Raw genomic sequence first — 21,252 nt, forward strand, 5'->3', positions numbered from 1 at the left:
CATCCCAATAGTTTTTATTTATACTCACTACCCCATTTTCTTCATTCCTCTCTTTCTCTTTCTCTTTCCATCACAGTGCAAAAGTCCAAATGGGATTTTCAGAAATCTAGGTTACAGTCTGGTTCTACTCTACTGATAACCTGTGCAATGTAGATGCTGCTACATTGGCAGGGCAGGGCAGAGTTTCTGAACTTGGTTGTTTGTATTTGTGTGGACTTTTTTTCCGATTTGGATGACATTAAATCCATCTGTCCATTATCTTCCACATACAACCCCAGTTAGCAGAGTTGGAGTTAGTCACTATCAAAAGGACAACACTTCCTAAGTACTCCAACTCCAAACCTCTCTTTTTGAATTATTAGTGGTTGGAGGTAGATTCAAACATATTAATGCATTTAGCCATGAAATGCATTAAACCTCTTATAAAACCTGCTTATCCCATGATACAATTACTGTAACGCAAAACCTCAAGTCAAATTTATTTATATAGCTCTTTTCAGAATACACATTGTTTCAAAGCAGCTTAATAGAAATTCATGTTGTTAATGTTCATAATATATTAATAACAGGCATTTGAGATTTGCTATATAGTATATATTGCCTTATTTGAGTGTATTGACTGTATGCGAATAAAGTTGGAAATAATAAATCCAACTTTATATATAGAGCTGTATTATAATACAGTTTAAATTTTTGCGACGATATAAACAATCATGCACCCAAGATTTGATATATATATATAGTATATATTGCTTAATGTGAGTATACTGTATATGCAGGTAAAGTAATATATATATCCAGCTTTTAATATAATGCTGGGCGAAAAGTAGGATAATGTACATCCAGCCGGTTGTTACTGCAGAATAAACCCCGACAGGGTGATCAGGTCTTACGTCACACTGAAGGGATTTATTTTATTCTGCGATAACAACTGGCTGGATGTACATTATCCCACTTATTACATGGCTACTTGCCACATACTGTAAGTAAATAATTAGACAGAGTATTGACTTGAGTTGAAATATTTTATTAGGGCTTTTTAACGCAAAGCTTCCACGAAGAAAGCAGTTGCTAGCAAGCGGCAAGTTCAAACTAGATGGAGATTTAAGGGATATGGTACAGTCATACCCCTTATTACATGGTATTTCACCTCATAAATAATTATGTGGATGAGAGATATTGATTTGAGATTAAACTTTTTAAAAATCTTACCTGTTTGTTATCTTATAATCCATTACAGTATACAAAACAATTGTTGCAAAATGGCGGCAGCAGCTGCATTTGCATGAAACAAGAGAGTGAGTCCATACCCGGATGACATAATTAAATAATTGTACGCAGAATATAGATTTTTATATTATATAAATTTTATTTTATTATATAGTTTTAATATTTTATTAGCTCACCAAACGCAAAACTTCCACAAAAGAAAAACCGTTCCTATCAATCGTATAGCGCTGACTTCAGTTACTTGGATGAGTCTGTGTTATCCGTTTTTACTGGTTATTATGGGGGAATAACATACCGCTGGGTGGCGCGATTGACTAATCAGAATCAAGTATTTCACAGAGCCATGTAATAATATAGTTTACATTCTTCGATGATTCAACAATGAAGCAATGGAGATTTGCTATATAGTACATACCACTTAATGCATACCACTCAAGTGTTTTGTTTCTTTCAATAAATAATGACATTATTACTAATAATCAGATTAAAACGGTTTAATTTATGTATTTATTCTTTAATTCTTCTATTCTGAATTCTTATTTATTTTATTTATTTATTTATTTATTTATTTTATCAATGCTCTGACCACACTGCAACATTAAATAAATAAATAAATAAATAAAATATTGATTTGAGAGGAGAATGCTGTATGTGTGTGTATATATATATATATATATATATATATATATATATATTAGGGCTGGGGGGGGAATTAACGCGTTAATCTTTGCGATTAATTTGAGATGTTTAACGCGTAAAAAAAAAACGCAATTGACGCAGCACTTTTTTTTTTCTGCCTCGTTTTAATGATTTCCTGTTATTGCTGCTATTGAAAAGGCCGAAAATATGCCCCTGACATCTGCATTGATATCCCCTCCGTGTTCGGCGATCAGGTTTCATTCTCGCGCAGCTTTCATGAGCGGGTCTTTTCCGCTCAGTGTGTGCGTCGCGCTCTCCGTTCCGTGTGTGTGTCGGCGCGCTGTGCTCTCTGCTCAATGTTCCGCTCCGTGTTTGCGCTGCGCGTTCTGCTCTGTCGTTAACGGCCCAAACTCTCCAATCATGTACCGATCACGCACTGGAAAAGCAAAGTCCGCTCAAATAACGTGAAATTTCTCTGTAGTAGACTTCTGTTTGCAATAGCCCTACTGAGCTGGTATAGTCATGCTGGGCAACAATGGTAAAATGACCTGCTCTGATCACATGCTCTGGTAATAATAGCTTTGTAGGACTATATTTTATTTGGATAATTAGTTTTTTTTTTTTTATAAAATCTGTTAAATTGATTATGTTGATTGATTATTGAAAAATAATAATATATTGATATATTGATGTTTAATATTATTTTAATATAGGACTATTTTCTGTTCCTTTTTTTCCTGTGTTGTTTAATTTAATTAGGTAATTTTAAGTTTAAATATTGATGATTACAAGCTTGGGGGAATTATATATATATATATATATATATATATATATATATATATATATATATATATATATTAGTGGTGGGCCGTTATCGGCGTTAACGTGCTGCGTTAACGCGAGACTCTTATCGCGCGATAAAAAAATATCGCCGTTAATCTATTCTCAAAGTTGGGTTGGGAGCTGGCTCTATACTACACAAGCTATGATGACGCAATCTACTCGCGGCCGCGAGGTACACCCGGCTGCAACGCATCATATTCGTCGTCATCTTAAGTAAACACGGCTGAAAGTGAAAGCTGGTGAAAAAGATCGGTGCAACATACATTATTTGGACTTGGTTTGGATTTAAGCCGTCCGACGAGCAGCAGCAAACTACATAGACAGAGTGTGTGGGGTAGCCTAACAGTTCGGTAAGTTAACACATGACTAATCCCTTCTACCACCTCAAATTCAAAACGAAACATGATATCACTGAATATCAGCGCGCGCGTATTATTCCCAATATATCGTGGTGTAGCACATAATCTCTGTCTGCGCCCGATTTTAAGAATCGTTGTTGTGTTTCTTTTTAACTGAAAAGACATCAGTTAGACAATATTCTAATTTAAAATTTGGGGTTTCATAAGCTCCAAGCCATAATAAACATTAGACCTACTTAAGTCTCTGCAGCTAGTGTACTTAAATTTTATTTATCTGCAAAATTATGTTGTATACTTACAGTTTTAGACAATATTTGTTCTCAAAACTACATACACCCTTAAAAAAAATAATATATATATATATAATATATATTAGGGCTGCACGATTTGGGGAAAATGTCATATTGCGATAATAGAGGTCAATATTGCGATTACGATTACGATATGCGATATAATAAACAAATGGTTTCATGAGTCAACTTGCTTGGTTCTCAAGGAAAATAAATGCACACACAGATTAGTGATAATCTGCCTAAAGAAAAAAGTTCTTTAGTCAAGAGCAGTGAGTGTTTTTCTCTGTTCCCTTTGTTCTTTGATTAACTTTAGCTACAGATTTTTTTTTTTTTTGCATTTTTTTTTTGCATTTTAACAAGAACAAAACATAATTTACATACAAGAGTAAATATAACCATACATGTCAGGTTAAAGAAAAATAATAATAATAAAAAAGAAATTGAAAAAAAATTAAATAATAATAATAACTTTAGCGACAGATGTAATTAGTGGCTACTGTACTGTCCCTTTAAGACCAGCCGCTGTCAGAGACGCGGATCTCACACGCCTCATTCTTTCACGAGTTATCACAACTCTTCGTGTTCATCATAAGACTACTCTTATGTTATGAAGACACTCGACAAAAATACATTTTTGCATAATTGTGTGTGTTATTGTTCGTTCAAGCTCGAAAGATAACTGTATTCTGTCATGCTGTTTTGTGCGCACGCACGATATTAGCGCGAGTCTTTCTGTCTGTCACAGTCAGGACATTCACAGGCAGCGCGTTCATTTTGGCATACATGTGTCTGTGTGTTGTTCGTTCTACCGCGAAAGAGAACTTGATACTGGCGCGCGTCTATCTGTGTGTGTGTGTGTGTGTGTGTACATGTGTGTGTGTGTCAGGAGGACATTCACAGGCGGCTCGTTCTTTTATGTCTTATCGCGCATGAATGGTTTAAAAGCATTTGCATTAATAAGTGCGTTAACAGCGCTAATTTGTTTATTTAATATAAAATCGCAGCATTTTGCGTCATATAATCGCGTAGGCTTGACATCGCGATTGCGATTGCGATACGATTAATCGTGCAGCACTAATATATATATATATATATATATACATTTAACAGGTGTTTAGCAGGGTCTGTGTAACCTGTTCTGAAATAGTTGTATTATAATATATATCGTTATCGCAAGAGGCTGCAATGTATATCACAATATGGATTTTATGCCATATCGCCCATCCCTAATTGATAGCCTATAGTAGTTGATAATAACATAGGCCTACCTAATGTTGCCTACGGACGGTAACAGTACAGTAGTAACCTTTTACAGTCTATGAGTAGAACAGCTTTCTCAAGCAGTTTGTGATGCATTTTGGAAACAGGAGATGAGCCCCTGGTCTAATGCGCCACCTGGCTTGAGAAACCCGTTCTCAAAGACTTACTTTTATAGTCATTATTTGGGTAGCACACATATTCTGAATGCCTTCGGCAGAATTCAAATGAGCCATTTTAATCTAGATTAATTTCAAAATTAATCTAGATTAATCTAGATTAAAAAAATTAATCTATGCCCACCTCTAATATATATATATATATATATATATATATATATATATATATATATATGTATATATATATATATATATATACAGTGTTGGGGAAGCTACTCTGAAACTGTAGTTTGACAAGCTACAAGCTACTCGTAAGTTAAAGTAGTTAAACTACAGTCAAGCTACCCTTTTGGAAAAGTAGTTAGCTACACTACAAGTTACTATCAAAAAGTAGCTAGCTACATTGAAACTACTTTTGATTTTTTTGAACAACGTATATTATAAATAACTGAATTGTCTGAGGAATGTTTTAAGTCAAATATTTAGTGTTTAAAACAATGCAATACAATTATGATTTCAAAGAGTATTGTTTTATTACACACAACACTCAAATATCTCAGACTGTTTGTCAAAAGTGCAAAATTGCAACAAATACAACATTGCAAGAACAAAATATACATCCAACGTAAATTGCATGTAGAACATTTTCTTAAAAAGATTGCATACAAAAGTGTAACCTTTACTTGTCGTTTCTTTGAGAGACATGAACTTGGACAAATAAGGCCATGGGTAATTAACGTTAGTTGTTTCTCCATCCTCCAAATCTGCCGTCTTGCTCCATCATGGATAAAATGGGTGTGTCAACCCACTTCTGTACGTCAGTGAACCGTTAGCCGCAAGATGCGTGATTAAACAACAGGTGGCGGTAATGGCAAAAAATTAGTTTGTAATCTAACAAGAAGAATATCCTTGCATCGCGCTGATTCGCGCAGGCTCGACAAAACGCAATGTAGCTTTTGCTCGCGCAACACCGCTACTTGCTGCAAAAAGTAGTTAGCTACTAGAAAAGCTACACTGTTTAAAAAGCAACTGAGCTACTGCCAAGCTACTGAAAAATGTAGTTAAGTTAGTAGCGTCGCTACTTGTAGTTAACTACTCCCCAACACTGTATATATATATATATATATATGTATATATATGTATATATATGTATATATATATATATATACAGTGAGGAAAATAAGTATTTGAACACCCTGCTATTTTGCAAGTTCTCCCACTTGGAAATCATGGAGGGGTCTGAAATTGTCATCGTAGGTGCATGTCCACTGTGAGAGACATAATCTAAAAAAAAAAAAAATCCAGAAATCACAATATATGATTTTTTAACTATTTATTTGTATGATACAGCTGCAAATAAGTATTTGAACACCTGTCTATCAGCTAGAATTCTGACCCTCAAAGACCTGTTAGTCTGCCTTTAAAATGTCCACCTCCACTCCATTTATTATCCTAAATTAGATGCACCTGTTTGAGGTCGTTAGCTGCATAAAGACACCTGTCCACCCCATACAATCAGTAAGAATCCAACTACTAACATGGCCAAGACCAAAGAGCTGTCCAAAGACACTAGAGACAAAATTGTACACCTCCACAAGGCTGGAAAGGGCTACGGGGAAATTGCCAAGCAGCTTGGTGAAAAAAGGTCCACTGTTGGAGCAATCATTAGAAAATGGAAGAAGCTAAACATGACTGTCAATCTCCCTCGGGCTGGGGCTCCATGCAAGATCTCACCTCGTGGGGTCTCAATGATCCTAAGAAAGGTGAGAAATCAGCCCAGAACTACACGGGAGGAGCTGGTCAATGACCTGAAAAGAGCTGGGACCACCGTTTCCAAGGTTACTGTTGGTAATACACTAAGACGTCATGGTTTGAAATCATGCATGGCACGGAAGGTTCCCCTGCTTAAACCAGCACATGTCAAGGCCCGTCTTAAGTTTGCCAATGACCATTTGGATGATCCAGAGGAGTCATGGGAGAAAGACATGTGGTCAGATGAGACCAAAATATAACTTTTTGGTCATAATTCCACTAAACGTGTTTGGAGGAAGAAGAATGATGAGTACCATCCCAAGAACACCATCCCTACTGTGAAGCATGGGGGTGGTAGCATCATGCTTTGGGGGTGTTTTTCTGCACATGGGACAGGGCGACTGCACTGTATTAAGGAGAGGATGACTGGGGCCATGTATTGCGAGATTTTGAGGAACAGTTAGAGCATTGAAGATGGGTCGAGGCTGGGTCTTCCAACATGACAATGACCCGAAGCACAGAGCCAGGATAACCAAGGAGTGGCTCTGTAAGAAGCATATCAAGGTTCTGGCGTGGCCTAGCCAGTCTCCAGACCTAAACCCAATAGAGAATCTTTGGAGGGAGCTCAAACTCCGTGTTTCTCAGCGACAGCCCAGAAACCTGACTGATCTAGAGAAGATCTGTGTGGAGGAGTGGGCCAAAATCCCTCCTGCAGTGTGTGCAAACCTGGTGAAAAACTACAGGAAACGTTTGACCTCTGTAATTGCAAACAAAGGCTACTGTACCAAATATTAACATTGATTTTCTCAGGTGTTCAAATACTTATTTGCAGCTGTATCATGCAAATAAATAGTTAAAAAATCATACATTGTGATTTCTGGATTTTCTTTTTTAGATTATGTCTCTCACAGTGGACATGCACCTACGATGACAATTTCAGACCCCTCCATGATTTCTAAGTGGGAGAACTTGCAAAATAGCAGGGTGTTCAAATACTTATTTTCCTCACTGTATATATATATATATATATATATATATATATATATATAATAACTATTTAACTTGAAGAACATCTACAGAAGCACAAACCACTGTGGATTTAAAGCTAAAATGAATGTGTTTACTGTATGCGTGACACAGAAAGATTGTTGCTTTTTACTCCAGGTTTGGCAAAATTCTGAATTTAAGAATTGACTCTTAAGTCATGAGTTCAATTTGAACTGAATTGGCTACAACACACGTTGAATTTGAATTGTAATTACAGGAAGTAGAATTGATTGCATAAAAGTTCAGTAGTGAATACATTATAAACTTTCAAACTTTGAGCAATACTTTAAGCTATAAAAATTCGTCTTGACAAACTTTTCTTTTATTGTCTTAAACTTTCTAAAAATTTCAGTTCATTTTAATTTAATTTCATTAAATATTTTAATAAATATTATGATTAGAATTGCATTTCTACATCCTGTTTGCTCTATTACCTATATTACATTTATAGGTTCAATAATTGACTTGGAATTTAAATTTAAATTCAGGAATTGAAAGTAAAATTCAAGAAACCAAGTGGTGCACAACTATGTTTTACTGTAAAGGCCACTTCACATTGCACAGATAGACGGCAACCAACACAGATTACAGTATTACACTTTTCAGACATTCCACAACCCGGCAAATGCTGATCGAACACGTTCAGTCGGTGAAATCAAGCATCGACTAACGCCAACAGATGGTAACACTAATCTGACAAAACCAGACGCAGTGTCTGTTGTTATTGGTATAGTCATACCCCTTATTACATGATATTTCACCTCATAAATAATTATGTGGATGAGAGATATTGATTTGAGAATAAACTTTTTTTTTTAAATCTTACCTGTTTGTTATCTTATAATCCATTACAGTACTTGCTTTTAAAACACACTTTTTGTGTGAAATCATATTTATTTTGTCCATCAAAAGTGTGGACAAAATAAATGTCACTATTTCTAATTTCATACTCAATTTCTAATGCAGTGCAGCAAATATAGACTCAGTGCCAAAACCCCCTCTTCACTGCTTCTCACACGACGCTCCTGCTTGGCGCTCACTTGCTGCTCCTGCTCCCAGTGTGAATTGGTTAACATGCACGGCACGCTGAAAGAAATTTGCGCTGCTCACGCGTGTGGCCGTAAAGATGCCTAAAGAAACATTGATCAACAACATAGAGCACATCAAATATGGTAAATGTGAAGTTCAAACATTCTTGCTCAACATGCAAGAACAAAACTCAGTGGTTCCTAACTGTCTTTACACGCTGTAAAGTTGACTCGTCTTTATAGGTAGATGAGGGGTTTGTGTAGGAAAGGTGTTTCAAAACAGCCTTTTTTTTGCAATGATGTAGTGATGCTATTGGAGCAGAGATGATTTGACTTTTTCTTTAAGGTGAGTCTGAGTTTAATCAAACTGAATGATGAGATTACATTTGATTCTTACTTTTGGACTGGATTATGATCTCATGTCCACAAACACCATCAGGTCCATGATTGTTTACTCTCTCTTGTGTTGTTCTGATGAGGTGGTGTAGGTTCAAAGAGCTTCTCTGCTAGTTCACTTCCTGCTAAATAAACGTAGAGAAAGAGAGACTGCAACTTGAGCACTGCCACCCACTGCTTCTAATATTGATACAATAAGCCACTCTGTGTGTGTGTGTGAGAGATTCGGTCAAGGCCACCCTGAAGTGGTCACTGGTTCTGTGATCCTGGAGACCCCTCACGTGTAGCAGGTTTCCTCTCAGGACAAGAGCATTTAAGTCCATAAGAATTCTCACATTTTCTGGGGCTTATCATAAATATTGTTTTCATTAATCATGTTTTTTTTAAATCCAGTTCACACGATGTTAAACTCTTTTGGAATGGATATCCAAACTCACGGTTTTAGTTAAGGCAGCTGTAGACTCTCAGTTATGTGACAGTTTTCATTTTCTCTGACATCTGCATTCTTTCCGCCAGCACTAATTTACAGAGTTCTTCATCAGTGTTTCCAGTGCAGACCAGCCTAAGTCAGGGGGCTGTGACTCTTGACTTGATCTGATCTGTATGTAATAGATCTTGCAACTAGTGCATGACATCACAATTATAAAAGCACTGCCCTTCGAAATTTTTAGTCAGTCATATTTCTAGTCAGTCTGACTTTACATTACTGACTGATTAGCTTTTTCAGTACTGATAACAATGCTTGTCAGATAGCCTGATATTTACTATCACCAGTCCAGCAGAGAAATGGATCACACAGACAGGAGATTTGCTATTAGAATAGAACTGTTAAAAATATAACAGACAAAAACTCAATCACCAGCTGCTCACATTCTTACTGATGAGCACAGAGAGGGAAACAGAGATTACTAGATACTAGTACTTTGGGATACACCAGGTGTCGTCTTTCCCTTTGAGAACTGTTGTTCAAAGATGACTAAAGCAAAGAGTTGCACACTTAATAAATTCACTCATTTCCCTCTCAGACACACATACACTTACTGAGTGTTTCTTGTTTCTTCCAGACGAAGAATCTCCTGGTCTATATGGCTTCCTGCATGTGATCGTCCATAAAGCCATGGGCCTGAAAGAATCTGCCAGTAAGTTAAAGTGTCTTGTCCATTTTACATGCCATTAGCAGACTGTGTGTTTTGCTTTTTTCTATTGTGTTGTTTTGTAGAATGTAAGACTAGAACAAACATTTATCCTGCATAGTAATTCAATAATGTCAATTTCAGTTTCTTAAAAAATAAATAAAAAAAAACCCTTATAAAAAACCTACCTTAGATGTTTTAAAGGAAAATACTGTAGTTAATTTTAATAATAGTTAATTTTAATAGTTAATAAAATAAGAGTATAGTTAACAGCTTTATAAATCAGCATATGTAATATTTTTATTATGCAGAGAACAAGTAATTAGCTGTAGACATTGAAGTTTTGGCATGTTGGGATGAAAGAGGAAGAGTATGACTGAGAAATTACACATTTTTTCATGTGTTCACATAAGATGAACTTCCCATCATTTAGCTGTTAACACTATTGCATATAACTGTAATAATAATAATTATAAGTAGTTACATATATATACTGTAGCACTTTTCTGGGTACTCAAAACGCTTTACGTAGAAGGGGGGAATCTCCTTAACCACCACCAATGTGCAGCATCCACCTGGATGATGCGACGGCAGCCATATCGCGCAAGGACGCCCACCACACACCAGCTTACTGGTGGAGAGGAGACAGAGATGAAGCCAATCAGAATATATGGGGATGATTTGGAGGCCATGATGGACAGAGGCCAATGGGCAAATTTGGCCAGGATGCCGGGGTTACACCCCTTCTCTTTTTCGAAAGACATTCTGGGATTTTTAATGACCACAGAACACAGAATGTCAGGACCTCGGTTTAACGTCTCATCCGAAGGATGGTGCTTTTTGACAGTATAGTGTCTCTGTCACTATACTGGGGTATTAGGACCCACACAGACCACAGGGTGAGCACCCCCCCCCCCCCCCCCCCACTGCCCTCACTAACGTCTCCCAGCAGCAACCTACTTTTCCCAGGGAGTCTCCCAACCAGGTACTGACCAGGCTCAACCCTGCTTAGCTTCAGAACAAAACAAATCAAAAAGTACAATCATGGAAGATTGTTGACTGAATTAGATGAATTAGAATGATATAAATTGGAGGAAGTTCGTCATCTGACCAATCTATCTGAAGGATTTGTGAGATATCGTTAACTTGTAGAGCCTCTTATTGTATTATCAACACAAGGAAGACACAAGTGTAATAAAAGGGTTTTATTAACAAAAGGATAGACACGAGTAACTAACAACTACTGAATGGATAAAGTGCAAAACAAAGACTGATAAATGCAAGTGACTGAGTCGGATGTTACTATGGCAGATATTCTGATTCTGCTTATCAAATACGGCTCTTATCGATATAGATCTTTCTCTTATCGAGCGAAAAAAAAGGGCAAATACTTGAAGAATAAATATTTCTACCTTTTATTCTTGCTAATTTTAAGCAATAACCAATAAAATGGCTAAAGTGAAAGGAGTCTCTTTAAATAAAGATTGTGCTGATTACATTATTACTCCAGTAGGTGGCAAAAATCGACTGTTAAATGATTTTTTCATTGAATCATTTATTCAAGAAGACTCTAGAGATTCATTAAAAAACGGTGAATCATCCATTAATTTAACTGGTATTTATGAACGAGACACTGAATTAATTAGTTTTAAACATGTTTGAAAAAGATTCAAATGAGTATTAAAAAAAAAAAAAAAAGACTGGAACATGTTATTTTGGTTAGTTGTCTGATGTTGTAATCGAGATCTCCATTTTAAACAAAACAAAAACGATTTTAAACCAAATAGATTCTCAGTTTATCCTGAATTAGGAGCCTTTCACATATCGCATCTCTCTCCTCCTTTCCACAAGCGCCTGCTCTCCTCGTGGCGTCTGTCGTTGCTATGCAACCATGAACTGCGCTCTCCATGATGACAAGGTATCAGCAAATTATTATTTGATTTCTAGCCCTTGCATTAGCTTTACTACTATTTATAGAGATGAGAAATAAAAACCGCCCTGTACAGCTATGATCAGCTGTTCAGCCGAGCTTTCGATGTTGTTACGGAAAGGTCATTTGGTTTTTGTCACATGACCTGCGGTGCGCTTGTGGCATTCTGAAAAGTTGAGATGTTTTCATCTCGCCGAGGCATCGGCGTGCCTGGAAAAACGAGCGCGTCGCACCAAATCACGACCGCGTCGCTTCTATTACGAGCGTGCTTCCTCGATACCCAACCCTACTGACAATATACACTAATGCCAAGGTCTCTGGAAAGAGGTTTGGTAAAGTGATATTTACGTTCTGCCTGGTGACGTGCTAAGTCCGAGCGGCGACGTCTTTCACTTGCTGAGCTGGGCAACGTTGCAGTGGGATAAAAGGAGTTGGAATCCGTTTCACAGCCTTTAACGCAAAGTACTTGTGAACGTTGAATTTCTGGAGCACAGAGAAGGTCCTTATTCTGGAATAGGATTCTGAAACATGCAGATGAAGGAGCCTTCAAGAGAAGATTTTGAAGACCGTACAGAATATCCGGGCAATCTGGAACACGCCGATCTGGAGGATCTCTGAAGAGAAGATTCTGAAGTTGGTGCAGATCTTGAAAATGGGGGCGCTAAGCTTGTGGTCGTTGTCTCTGTTGCTGTTTTCAAACTTCCCAAACTCACTTCTTGCATAACTTATTTGTTTCTCTCTTTAGAGCATCGGAGTCTTGATAGAACAACTTCACAACTCCATAGAGTTGCACTTATACCCCTTTTCCACCAGCAAGAACCAGGTGCTAGTTCAGAGCCAGAGCAATTGCCAGTTCGGAGTTGGTTCGACTGATGAGCTTTCTAAGAACCGGTTTGCCTCTCCACAGGCACAGAGCCACCACAGAGCCAGATCTTATGTCACTGTATACATCTCATGTTGACCAGCAACTCTAGTGCGGCAGCGCCAAACACAAACACATCAGGCTTGTTCGAGATGGTTCGGCTTCTCACAGACCGATTGGCGCATGACATCAAAGCACTGTGAAAGCGATCCAAAAGCACAAGGAGTCGTATGCTTTCCAAACACTCCCGCAGCTCCGATCGGTCCGCGCCACTCCGATGCATCTCGAACAAGCCTTCCATCAACAATGGCGCCCGTTGCATTACTATTGATACTCATGGCTTTGCGAACCTATCAGCATCCAAACACGGCAAATGCAGTAAGTTTGTATATTTTGCATGTACACAAACAACACTCATTGAGTGCCTGAGCTGTGCATAGCTAGCTGGTAACCTCCCACACTAACTTTGGCTCCTTCCCCACCAGAGAGGTCACATCAATAGTTTCTCCATTGGGTTTAATTTGGTTGTCATTCGCAATGCTTCATGGATTGTAGTTCTTTTCCCTCATTACAGCTGTTAAGTACATGGTCTTGTACCTTTGTCTTTTTATCAGATTTTCGAAGACCTTTTTGCTTCAAATCAAAGTTTCTAATGTTGTGATTCACCTTGTAGCTGGCTGGTTTGGTTCTTTCTGTATATGACTTTAAGACTCTTTAAGATGAAGACTTTTTAAAAAATATATTTGGGGAAAAGAGAATGGGAAAATACTTCTGGAACCTAGGCCGCTGACAAATTGGGCGAGAACTCGACCTTCCGTTTCGATCCACACCTGCTGAATTTAACATGCATGTAATTAGATCATGTCACTTTTATTCACTAATAAATAATTAACTTCATATAATTAATATCTTAACTTACTTTACTGTTTAAAGTGTTTAGCATTGTCTATTGTCTCACGCAATATTTTTTATTTGTTTTAATCTTAAGAATTTTATTCAAAACATTTTTTTCAATGTATTTCCTCTTTTACTACCAAATTAACTTCATTGTGTAAGTAAAATGAGTTGTGAACACAGTTTCATGTTGATTGTAAATCAAGCAGACAAAGGCCTCTGCAAAAGATGAAATTAGTACACTGTGGGATTCTTGCACATGGAAACTCCTCTGTTACATAAGTTTCTTCTTAGTATAGATGAAAGTGGCAGAGATGAATCTGTATCTGAAAACTCTCTAATCTCAAATCCAGTCGGCTCCGTCACACAGGACAAATTACTAAATGTATTGAGTAAAAACAAAACATAACTCATAACACAAGTCAGCACTGTGGTCACTATGGCTGCCAGGCCATAATTGGATCATTTGTCCTGTGGGGGTTTCACTCATGAATATTTGCATATATAACACATTATGTCTCTTTGCTTTATGAGGTCAGGGCTCGAATGAAATCGTGTCTATGTAAAGTATGCTAATGTAAATTTGCATAATGGACACATATGGCCAGCAGATTCTGTAGATCATATCAGCTCAGATAACAATCAGATGTCTGTTTTAAAGCCCCAATGAATCACACAATGTACTTCCTCAAGACTGATTCAAAAGAGCCGTTTCAAGAGAACAGTTAGACTGTTTTGAAGTTTTTGGATGCTTGTTTTTTCTTTTTTTAATGGAGTTGGTGGTGTTGTGGTCATCATGAATATGACAGTGAGAGCAAATGTGTTTTTCAGAAGGATATGCAGATGTTTGAATATCTTTTTTATACCAGGATGTACCTTCTCATTCTCAGCTGCTGATTGAATCCTCCTTTTGGAGTCTTATTAAAGGCCTTCATCCACTCTGACAGGAAACACAACCAAATCCTTGCTGTGGGCCATTAATGCGAACTGGGTCATTGCCATTGGCCTCCTGATACAAAGAGTTTTAGGGGGTAAATACTGACCCAGAATACCAACCACAGTTTTAAGTAACACTTAGAGTAAATTAAATATCTTTGCCTTTCTGCAAGTTTCCAACCTCTATTTCTTTTGTTTTCATGGCATCTCCATCTTATCATTTGAATATACTGTTTGGAAACTGGAGTAATGGATGCTGAAAATTCAGCTTTACCATCACAAGATGGCGGCACACAGAAGTGCAGCAGCTTCTCAAGCTCCCTGTTTAACTTTTGTTTCTCATAGAAAAAGTGTGGAAGCAAGTGTATGAGCTATATTAGTAAGAGCGTGAATGATGTTACCGCTACGAGAATAATTAGTATCCATCCGAATCAGAAACCTTGGATGAATGCTGAGGTTAGAACTCTTTTGAGAGCCCGGGATTCTGCATTCAGGTCTGGTGATACAGCAGCGCTCACAGCAGCAAGAAGGAAATTGACTGCAAGTATTAAAAGAGCCAAGACTGCATATGCTGCAAAGATACAGGGTAATTTTTCTATCAATGACCCTCATAGAATCAAGGCTATGACAGCAGAGACACTGAATGTCCTAGGGATCCATCTCTTCCTGATGCTCTCAATAACTTTTATGCTCGTTTTGAAGCCCTTAATACTTCCCCTAGCACCAGACTTGCATTCTCATTGGATGTGCTGCTTCCCAGTGTAACCATAGTGGATATCAGGAGGTCCCTCCTGAAAGTCAAGCCCTGCAAGGAAGCTGGCCCAGACAGCATTCACGGCCAGGTTCTGAAAGACTTTGCATTATAGCTATCTGAGGTACTAACAGACATATTTAACATCTCACTCTTTCAAGCCAAGGTACCATCATGCTTTAAATCTGCGACCATTATCCCTGTTCCAAAGATTTCAACAAGTTTCGTGCCTAAATGACTACAGCCCAGTAGCACTAACTCCGATAGTCATGAAGTGCTTTGAGTGGTTGGTCATGGAACAAATAAAAAAATGAATCGACTTCAGCATTGACCCCCACCAGTATGCATATAGGGGGAACAGATGTACTGCAGATGCCGTCTTTGTATGTTGTACATATGGCCCTCACCCACCTGGAAAATTGGGACTCTTATGTGAGACTGCTTTTTCTTGATTTTAGCTCTGCTTTTAACACAATCATACCACAAAAACTGGTGCACAAGTTGGAGATGCTCGGAATGAGTCCAGCATTATTCAACTGGATATTGGTCTTCTTTACAAACAGGAGACAGACTTTTAGAATCCACAGTATCACTTCCTCTTCCATTATCCTCAACACTGGCTCTCCTCAGGGATGTGTATTGAGTCACCTGCTTTACTCTCTGCTGACCTATGACTGCTCAGCTACTTTTCAAGCAACCACATTGTGAAATTTGCAGATGATATAGCAGTGGACTGACCTAACTTGGCATACTAATGCCATTAGTATAATAAAGGCGGCCAATCAACGGTTGTACTTCTTGAGGAGGCTCAAGCGGGCTGGTCTGGGCATTACAGTCCTTACATCCTTCTATATGTGTAGGTGGAGAGTATCATCACATCACAATTGAGGATATTTACAGTAGTAGATGCAGGGACAGGGCGGCCAGTATTATTAAGGACTGGATATTTCCCACCCTGCCTATAGACTGTTTGCCCCGTTTCCCTCAGGAAGAAGGTTGCGCTCAATTCTTGTTCTTTTACTTTGCGTGCAACAACATAGATACTTGCATGTGTAATGTTTCAATGTTTTTATTTATTTTTATAACAGTTCTATTTTGACTTTTTGGGCCCTATTTTAACGATCTGAAACGCAAGTGTCAAAGCGCAAGTAACTTTGTGGGCGGGTCTTGGCGCTGTTGCTATTTTCCCGGCGGGATAAATGACTCTTGCGCCTGGCGCAAATCTAAAAGGGGTTGGTCTGAAGTAGCTTCATTATTCATAGGTGTGGTTTGGGCGTAACGTGAAATAAACCAATCAGAGCGACATCTCACATTCCCTTTAAGAGCAGGCGTGCTTGTTCTAAAGCGGATTCCTATTATAACGGCGGATTTGCCAGGCACACGACAGGAGCGGTTCAAGGCCGAGGAGACCGACGTTCTCATCAGGGACGTTGGGGATGGAGAAACACACCCAAATGAACTTCGGTTAAACAGGCGTATGATAATTTGGGTAAATGTGTAAGCTAGATGTATGCTTTTATAATAAAATGTCTATCTATCTATCTATCTATCTATCTATCTATCTATCTATCTATCTATCTATCTATCTATCTATCTATCTATCGTAATAATGTATGATTTGCAAAAATGATAACTGCTGCGTCTGTGTGTAGATGAGAGAATCAAAGTGTATGCGCGTTGTGCACACGCTACATTGATTAAGGCCAAGCATGCGCCCTTAAAATAGCATATGAATAACATGCGCAACGCGCCACTGACTTTAAAGTTTTATTTTTCGGTTAGTGGCGCAATTGTTTTCTAAACCTGTAAAATAGCATGAGGGAACGTTTGCGCCGGAACACGCCTCCTCTTTGCGCTGAACCGCCCCGGGGAGCGCAAGTGTATTTCTTAGTTAACCGACGTGCATCTGTGGAGGGAAAAGTCCGCTTTGCGCGGGTGCAAAATAGGAATGATACATGCGTCTGTGTACAAAGTCAATTGCGCTGGGTGCAAGATAGGGCCCTTTATGAGCAATAATGTCTACTTTATAGATTTTTTAGGTGCAATACTATTTGATTATTTATGTTCTTATTTATTACTAATTATTGCACTAATTATTGTCTTATTTTTGCATTGTTTATTCTAGTTTTTTATTCCTTATTATGCTATTTATTGATGACGCTGCTTAAACATACACCTTAGATTCTAATGTTTTTATTGGTTAATGTTTCATCTTGTGCTTTGACCGGGACCTTAGTAACTTAGTTTCGTTCCTTTATGTAACCGTGTATGGAATGACAATAAAAAATCCTTGAATCCTTGAATAAATTACTTTTTTAAATATATTTAAATAAAAAAAACTGCTTTTAAATTTTTTAATAATAGTTCACAATATAACTGTTTGTACTGTATTTTTGATCAAATAAATGCAGCCTTGCTGAGTATAATAGACTTCTATTTTAAAAAACATTTAAAAAGTCTTACCCCAAACTTTTGAACAGTAGAGTACGATAAAAATCAAAAAAATTATAATATAGTAAAAATAATTAACATTAATGTATCAAGAACTGCAAGTAGTTATACGGGGCCAAGCCAGCAATGCAACTTTCTCGCCTTCTCTGCCTTCCCTACCTGCCTGCATGCCTTGCCTTGTCTACCAAGATGCAGAAGTTCCATAGTTCAAGTCAAAATCAACTCAAAATGAAGAATTTGTATATAAATGCACCGCATGTTACATTTAATAAGTACGGTTGAGATCATTCTCAGAAAGACACTATGTCTGGAACAGAAGCAACTTTAGAACCACTACTTCTTGCGGTCTGGGCATGTGCCAAACAGGATTGGAACCCACAACCTAAAAGTTTCGGGGCACAAGGAATTTCAGATTGCGCCACTCAGCTGACACTGATTCAGCAGGCTGCCAAGGAGAGCTTTCAGTGTGAGAATGAGCACACAAAAGCATTACTTAGCATGTTAACCAGATTAGCTTGCTAAGCTAACTTAATGCTAGTGTAGCTTATGGTTAACCTGATAGCTGAAGAGCCACATTAAAGAATGGCAACTGGTTAGCTTGCCAACTAGCAAAAGGACACAAACACAGACAGGGTCAAATTTGGAGAGATATTTCTCAGGAACGGTAGTGAGTATCAAAAATCTGTTCAGTCATTTCAGTGCGGGTCGGTCCAAAGATCATCTGAACTGATTTTGAACAAAATTGAGCAAAATTTGTGGTAGGAGTAGCTAAAAAAATGTGTTTCATTTGCTTCAATATGTTGGACAGTCACATTGTTAAAAAATAACAAATGATATATCAAATATGATAAATAAAATTTTGGTTTTCCAAAGTTATAACCGTTTTTGCACAAATGAACGTCTCAGGTACCTTCAGGACATGCGGTCGATGATCCCTACCAAATTTTGTGAAGATATGTCAAATTGTATAAAAGATATTGCAGTTTATCATGTCAAATTTCAAAATGGTGGGCACGTGGTTTGTCCAATCCACGGATTCGGCATGACACAGAGAATCCATAGACACCAAGATTCTGATTCTGATAAATTGTTCAAAAGTTTTCTCATGACCTGTAGGTGGCGCTATTCCCAAATGTGGCATGGACCCTCATATCAGGGTTCCGATGAAGCCAATTTTCTTTTCGATTGATCAAAGTTTGACCGAGATGCAGCCTCTGAACCAATTTTGTGTCGACCTCGTTAAGTTCGTGACATCATAACTTTTGAACCAAGATGAATAAAAAAAATCTGTTTTGTCATGGCTTTGTGGCTCAGTCCAAAGGTCAGCTAACACAATTTTCGTAAGAATTGGAGACAATTTGAAGGAGTAGCAAAAAACCTGTACTTTAAAAAAAAAAAAGGGCGCTACTGTAATGGGCGGATTCTTAATATAAGATGTTGAATGGGATCAGCATGAAGAGCAGAATCGGGTGATCTCATTTTTAATAATGATCATAAGAAAAATAACAGATACAATATCCTAAATATAACAGCATAACTCTATCACTACATATCCCTCTATAAAGGTTCCTAATCTGTAGAAAAGAAACTCATCTGCAAGTATACAGTGTGTGTGAATGGGCCAGCTGCCATATGGCTCTCATCACCAGCTCATTTCATCTGGGAACATCAGCCAGATGATGCGGTTCCTCCCCCAGATTACGGCACTTCCCATTTACCATTGTGTGGGGAAACCATGAACATTTGGGTCAAATTTAAAACCCTTAACAGTTACACTCTTTGTATAATACAGAACCATCAGTCGTTATTGTCTTTCTACATATGCACCATTGTGCCAAACCTCTTAGTTTTATTACTCTGAGATTATTTATTCATCACTTTTTTTGTCTAATGGAACCTTTCAATGACAACCTCTTGAAGAAGCTTCTCGTTGAGCTTTTTGCTATACACAAACCTCACATGGCGAGTCAAAAGCATGGCTGAAGGAATGATGGTGCACTATATCAGTCTTTAAGAGCCCACTTTTATTCCTGGACCCTTTTAAAATCACTGCACGGAAGCGCCACTCTCATTGAGGTTCGATGTGGTCACTCAGTGGTCACCATCTGCAAACCTGAGCACCTTCCCTTACCAATCGTTTCCATTTTTTTTTTTTTTTTATCCTGAAAAATGTTTCTTGGATATTTATGTTTTTATAAATACATTTCCTGTTCTCTGAAAACTAGGTTTCTGTGCCTAGTGCTACTAAAAACTAAAGCCTCATCTGACCATGAGGAGAGATATAGCTGCCCTTATTTCATGTTTTTAGTATTGAGAGCGAGGGCAGTAGGGCTGCAGGAAATGGGCCATTCGTGAAGGATGGTTCTGGTAAAGGTCTTTGAATTAAGAATTCAAGGTAAAGGATGAATTAAGAATTCATCATTTAAGAATGGATTTTTTTTTTACTTACTTTTCATTTACACATAATATAAAATCAAAGCTGAGAAAAATATAACAGCAATAAGGAAGTAAGGAAATAAGGAAGTAAGGAAGGAAGGTCGTTCCTACTTGAGTTCAAAAGCTCACAAAAAATATTTTGGCCCTAATATAACAAAATGTTAAACATTCATTCTTCACATTTATTTTGTTTTATATTTGTGCTGCCCCAGAGAATGATTATAAACTTTTTTCTGGTAAGCTTTAGCGTTTAACCCATTAACTTCTAAATGCATGAACAAAAACAACACTGACACATTTTCAGAATAGCTTTTTATGTTCTGTGGAAGAAAGTAATTCTCAAAATTTTGGAATGACAAGGGTGAGAAACTAAAGGGTTTACTAAGTATGTTTTAAATCATGTTTTAATAATCTTTTGTTGTGCTTTAAAGTAGTACAATCATTTTGATGTGTTGACTAACATACTAAAGCACATGTAAAGTGCTTGTTTACAATTTTAACTGTAGTGTGTTATTCAATATTACATTTACAGTGAAAATGTTTTAAATGAACTAAACTTCATAACAAATATGCAATTAATATGATTATATTTAAAACGTGACAAAAGTAAATTTTAGTTTATCATAAATGCATATTAGTACATTCAGCAGTACACTTTAATCAGATTTAAAAGAAAATAGAAGTTATTATGAAATTACATAAACGTGTATTCAATATCTACCTAAGTGGGTCTAAAAGCCCTCTAAAGTTCAGTTAATTGTGTTTAATATAAATGTTAACTATAATACAAGGGTCTTCAACTGGGGTTCTGCAGTGGTACTGCAGGGGGTCTGCCAATTAATGTTTGATCACAAATAATATTTTGTTAAAAAAAATGAAAACATGAGTAAAAAAAA

At 37.4% G+C, this 21,252-nt stretch overlaps 1 protein-coding gene across 3 annotated transcripts in view; it reads left to right on the forward strand.

The window, feature by feature from the left end:
- abr (ABR activator of RhoGEF and GTPase) overlaps positions 1-21,252 on the forward strand; it is a 331,053-nt gene that overhangs the window by 209,030 nt on the left and 100,771 nt on the right. For all 3 annotated transcript variants that reach the window (XM_084412865.1, XM_084412866.1, XM_084412867.1), the window contains one exon: positions 10,028-10,102. In XM_084412865.1, the coding sequence (XP_084268991.1) occupies positions 10,028-10,102 (75 nt within the window). The remainder of the gene's footprint in view (positions 1-10,027; positions 10,103-21,252) is intronic.

Source organism: Rutilus rutilus (assembly GCF_951802725.1).
Source record: "Rutilus rutilus genome assembly, chromosome: 7".
NCBI classification, from domain to species: Eukaryota; Metazoa; Chordata; class Actinopteri; order Cypriniformes; family Leuciscidae; genus Rutilus; species Rutilus rutilus.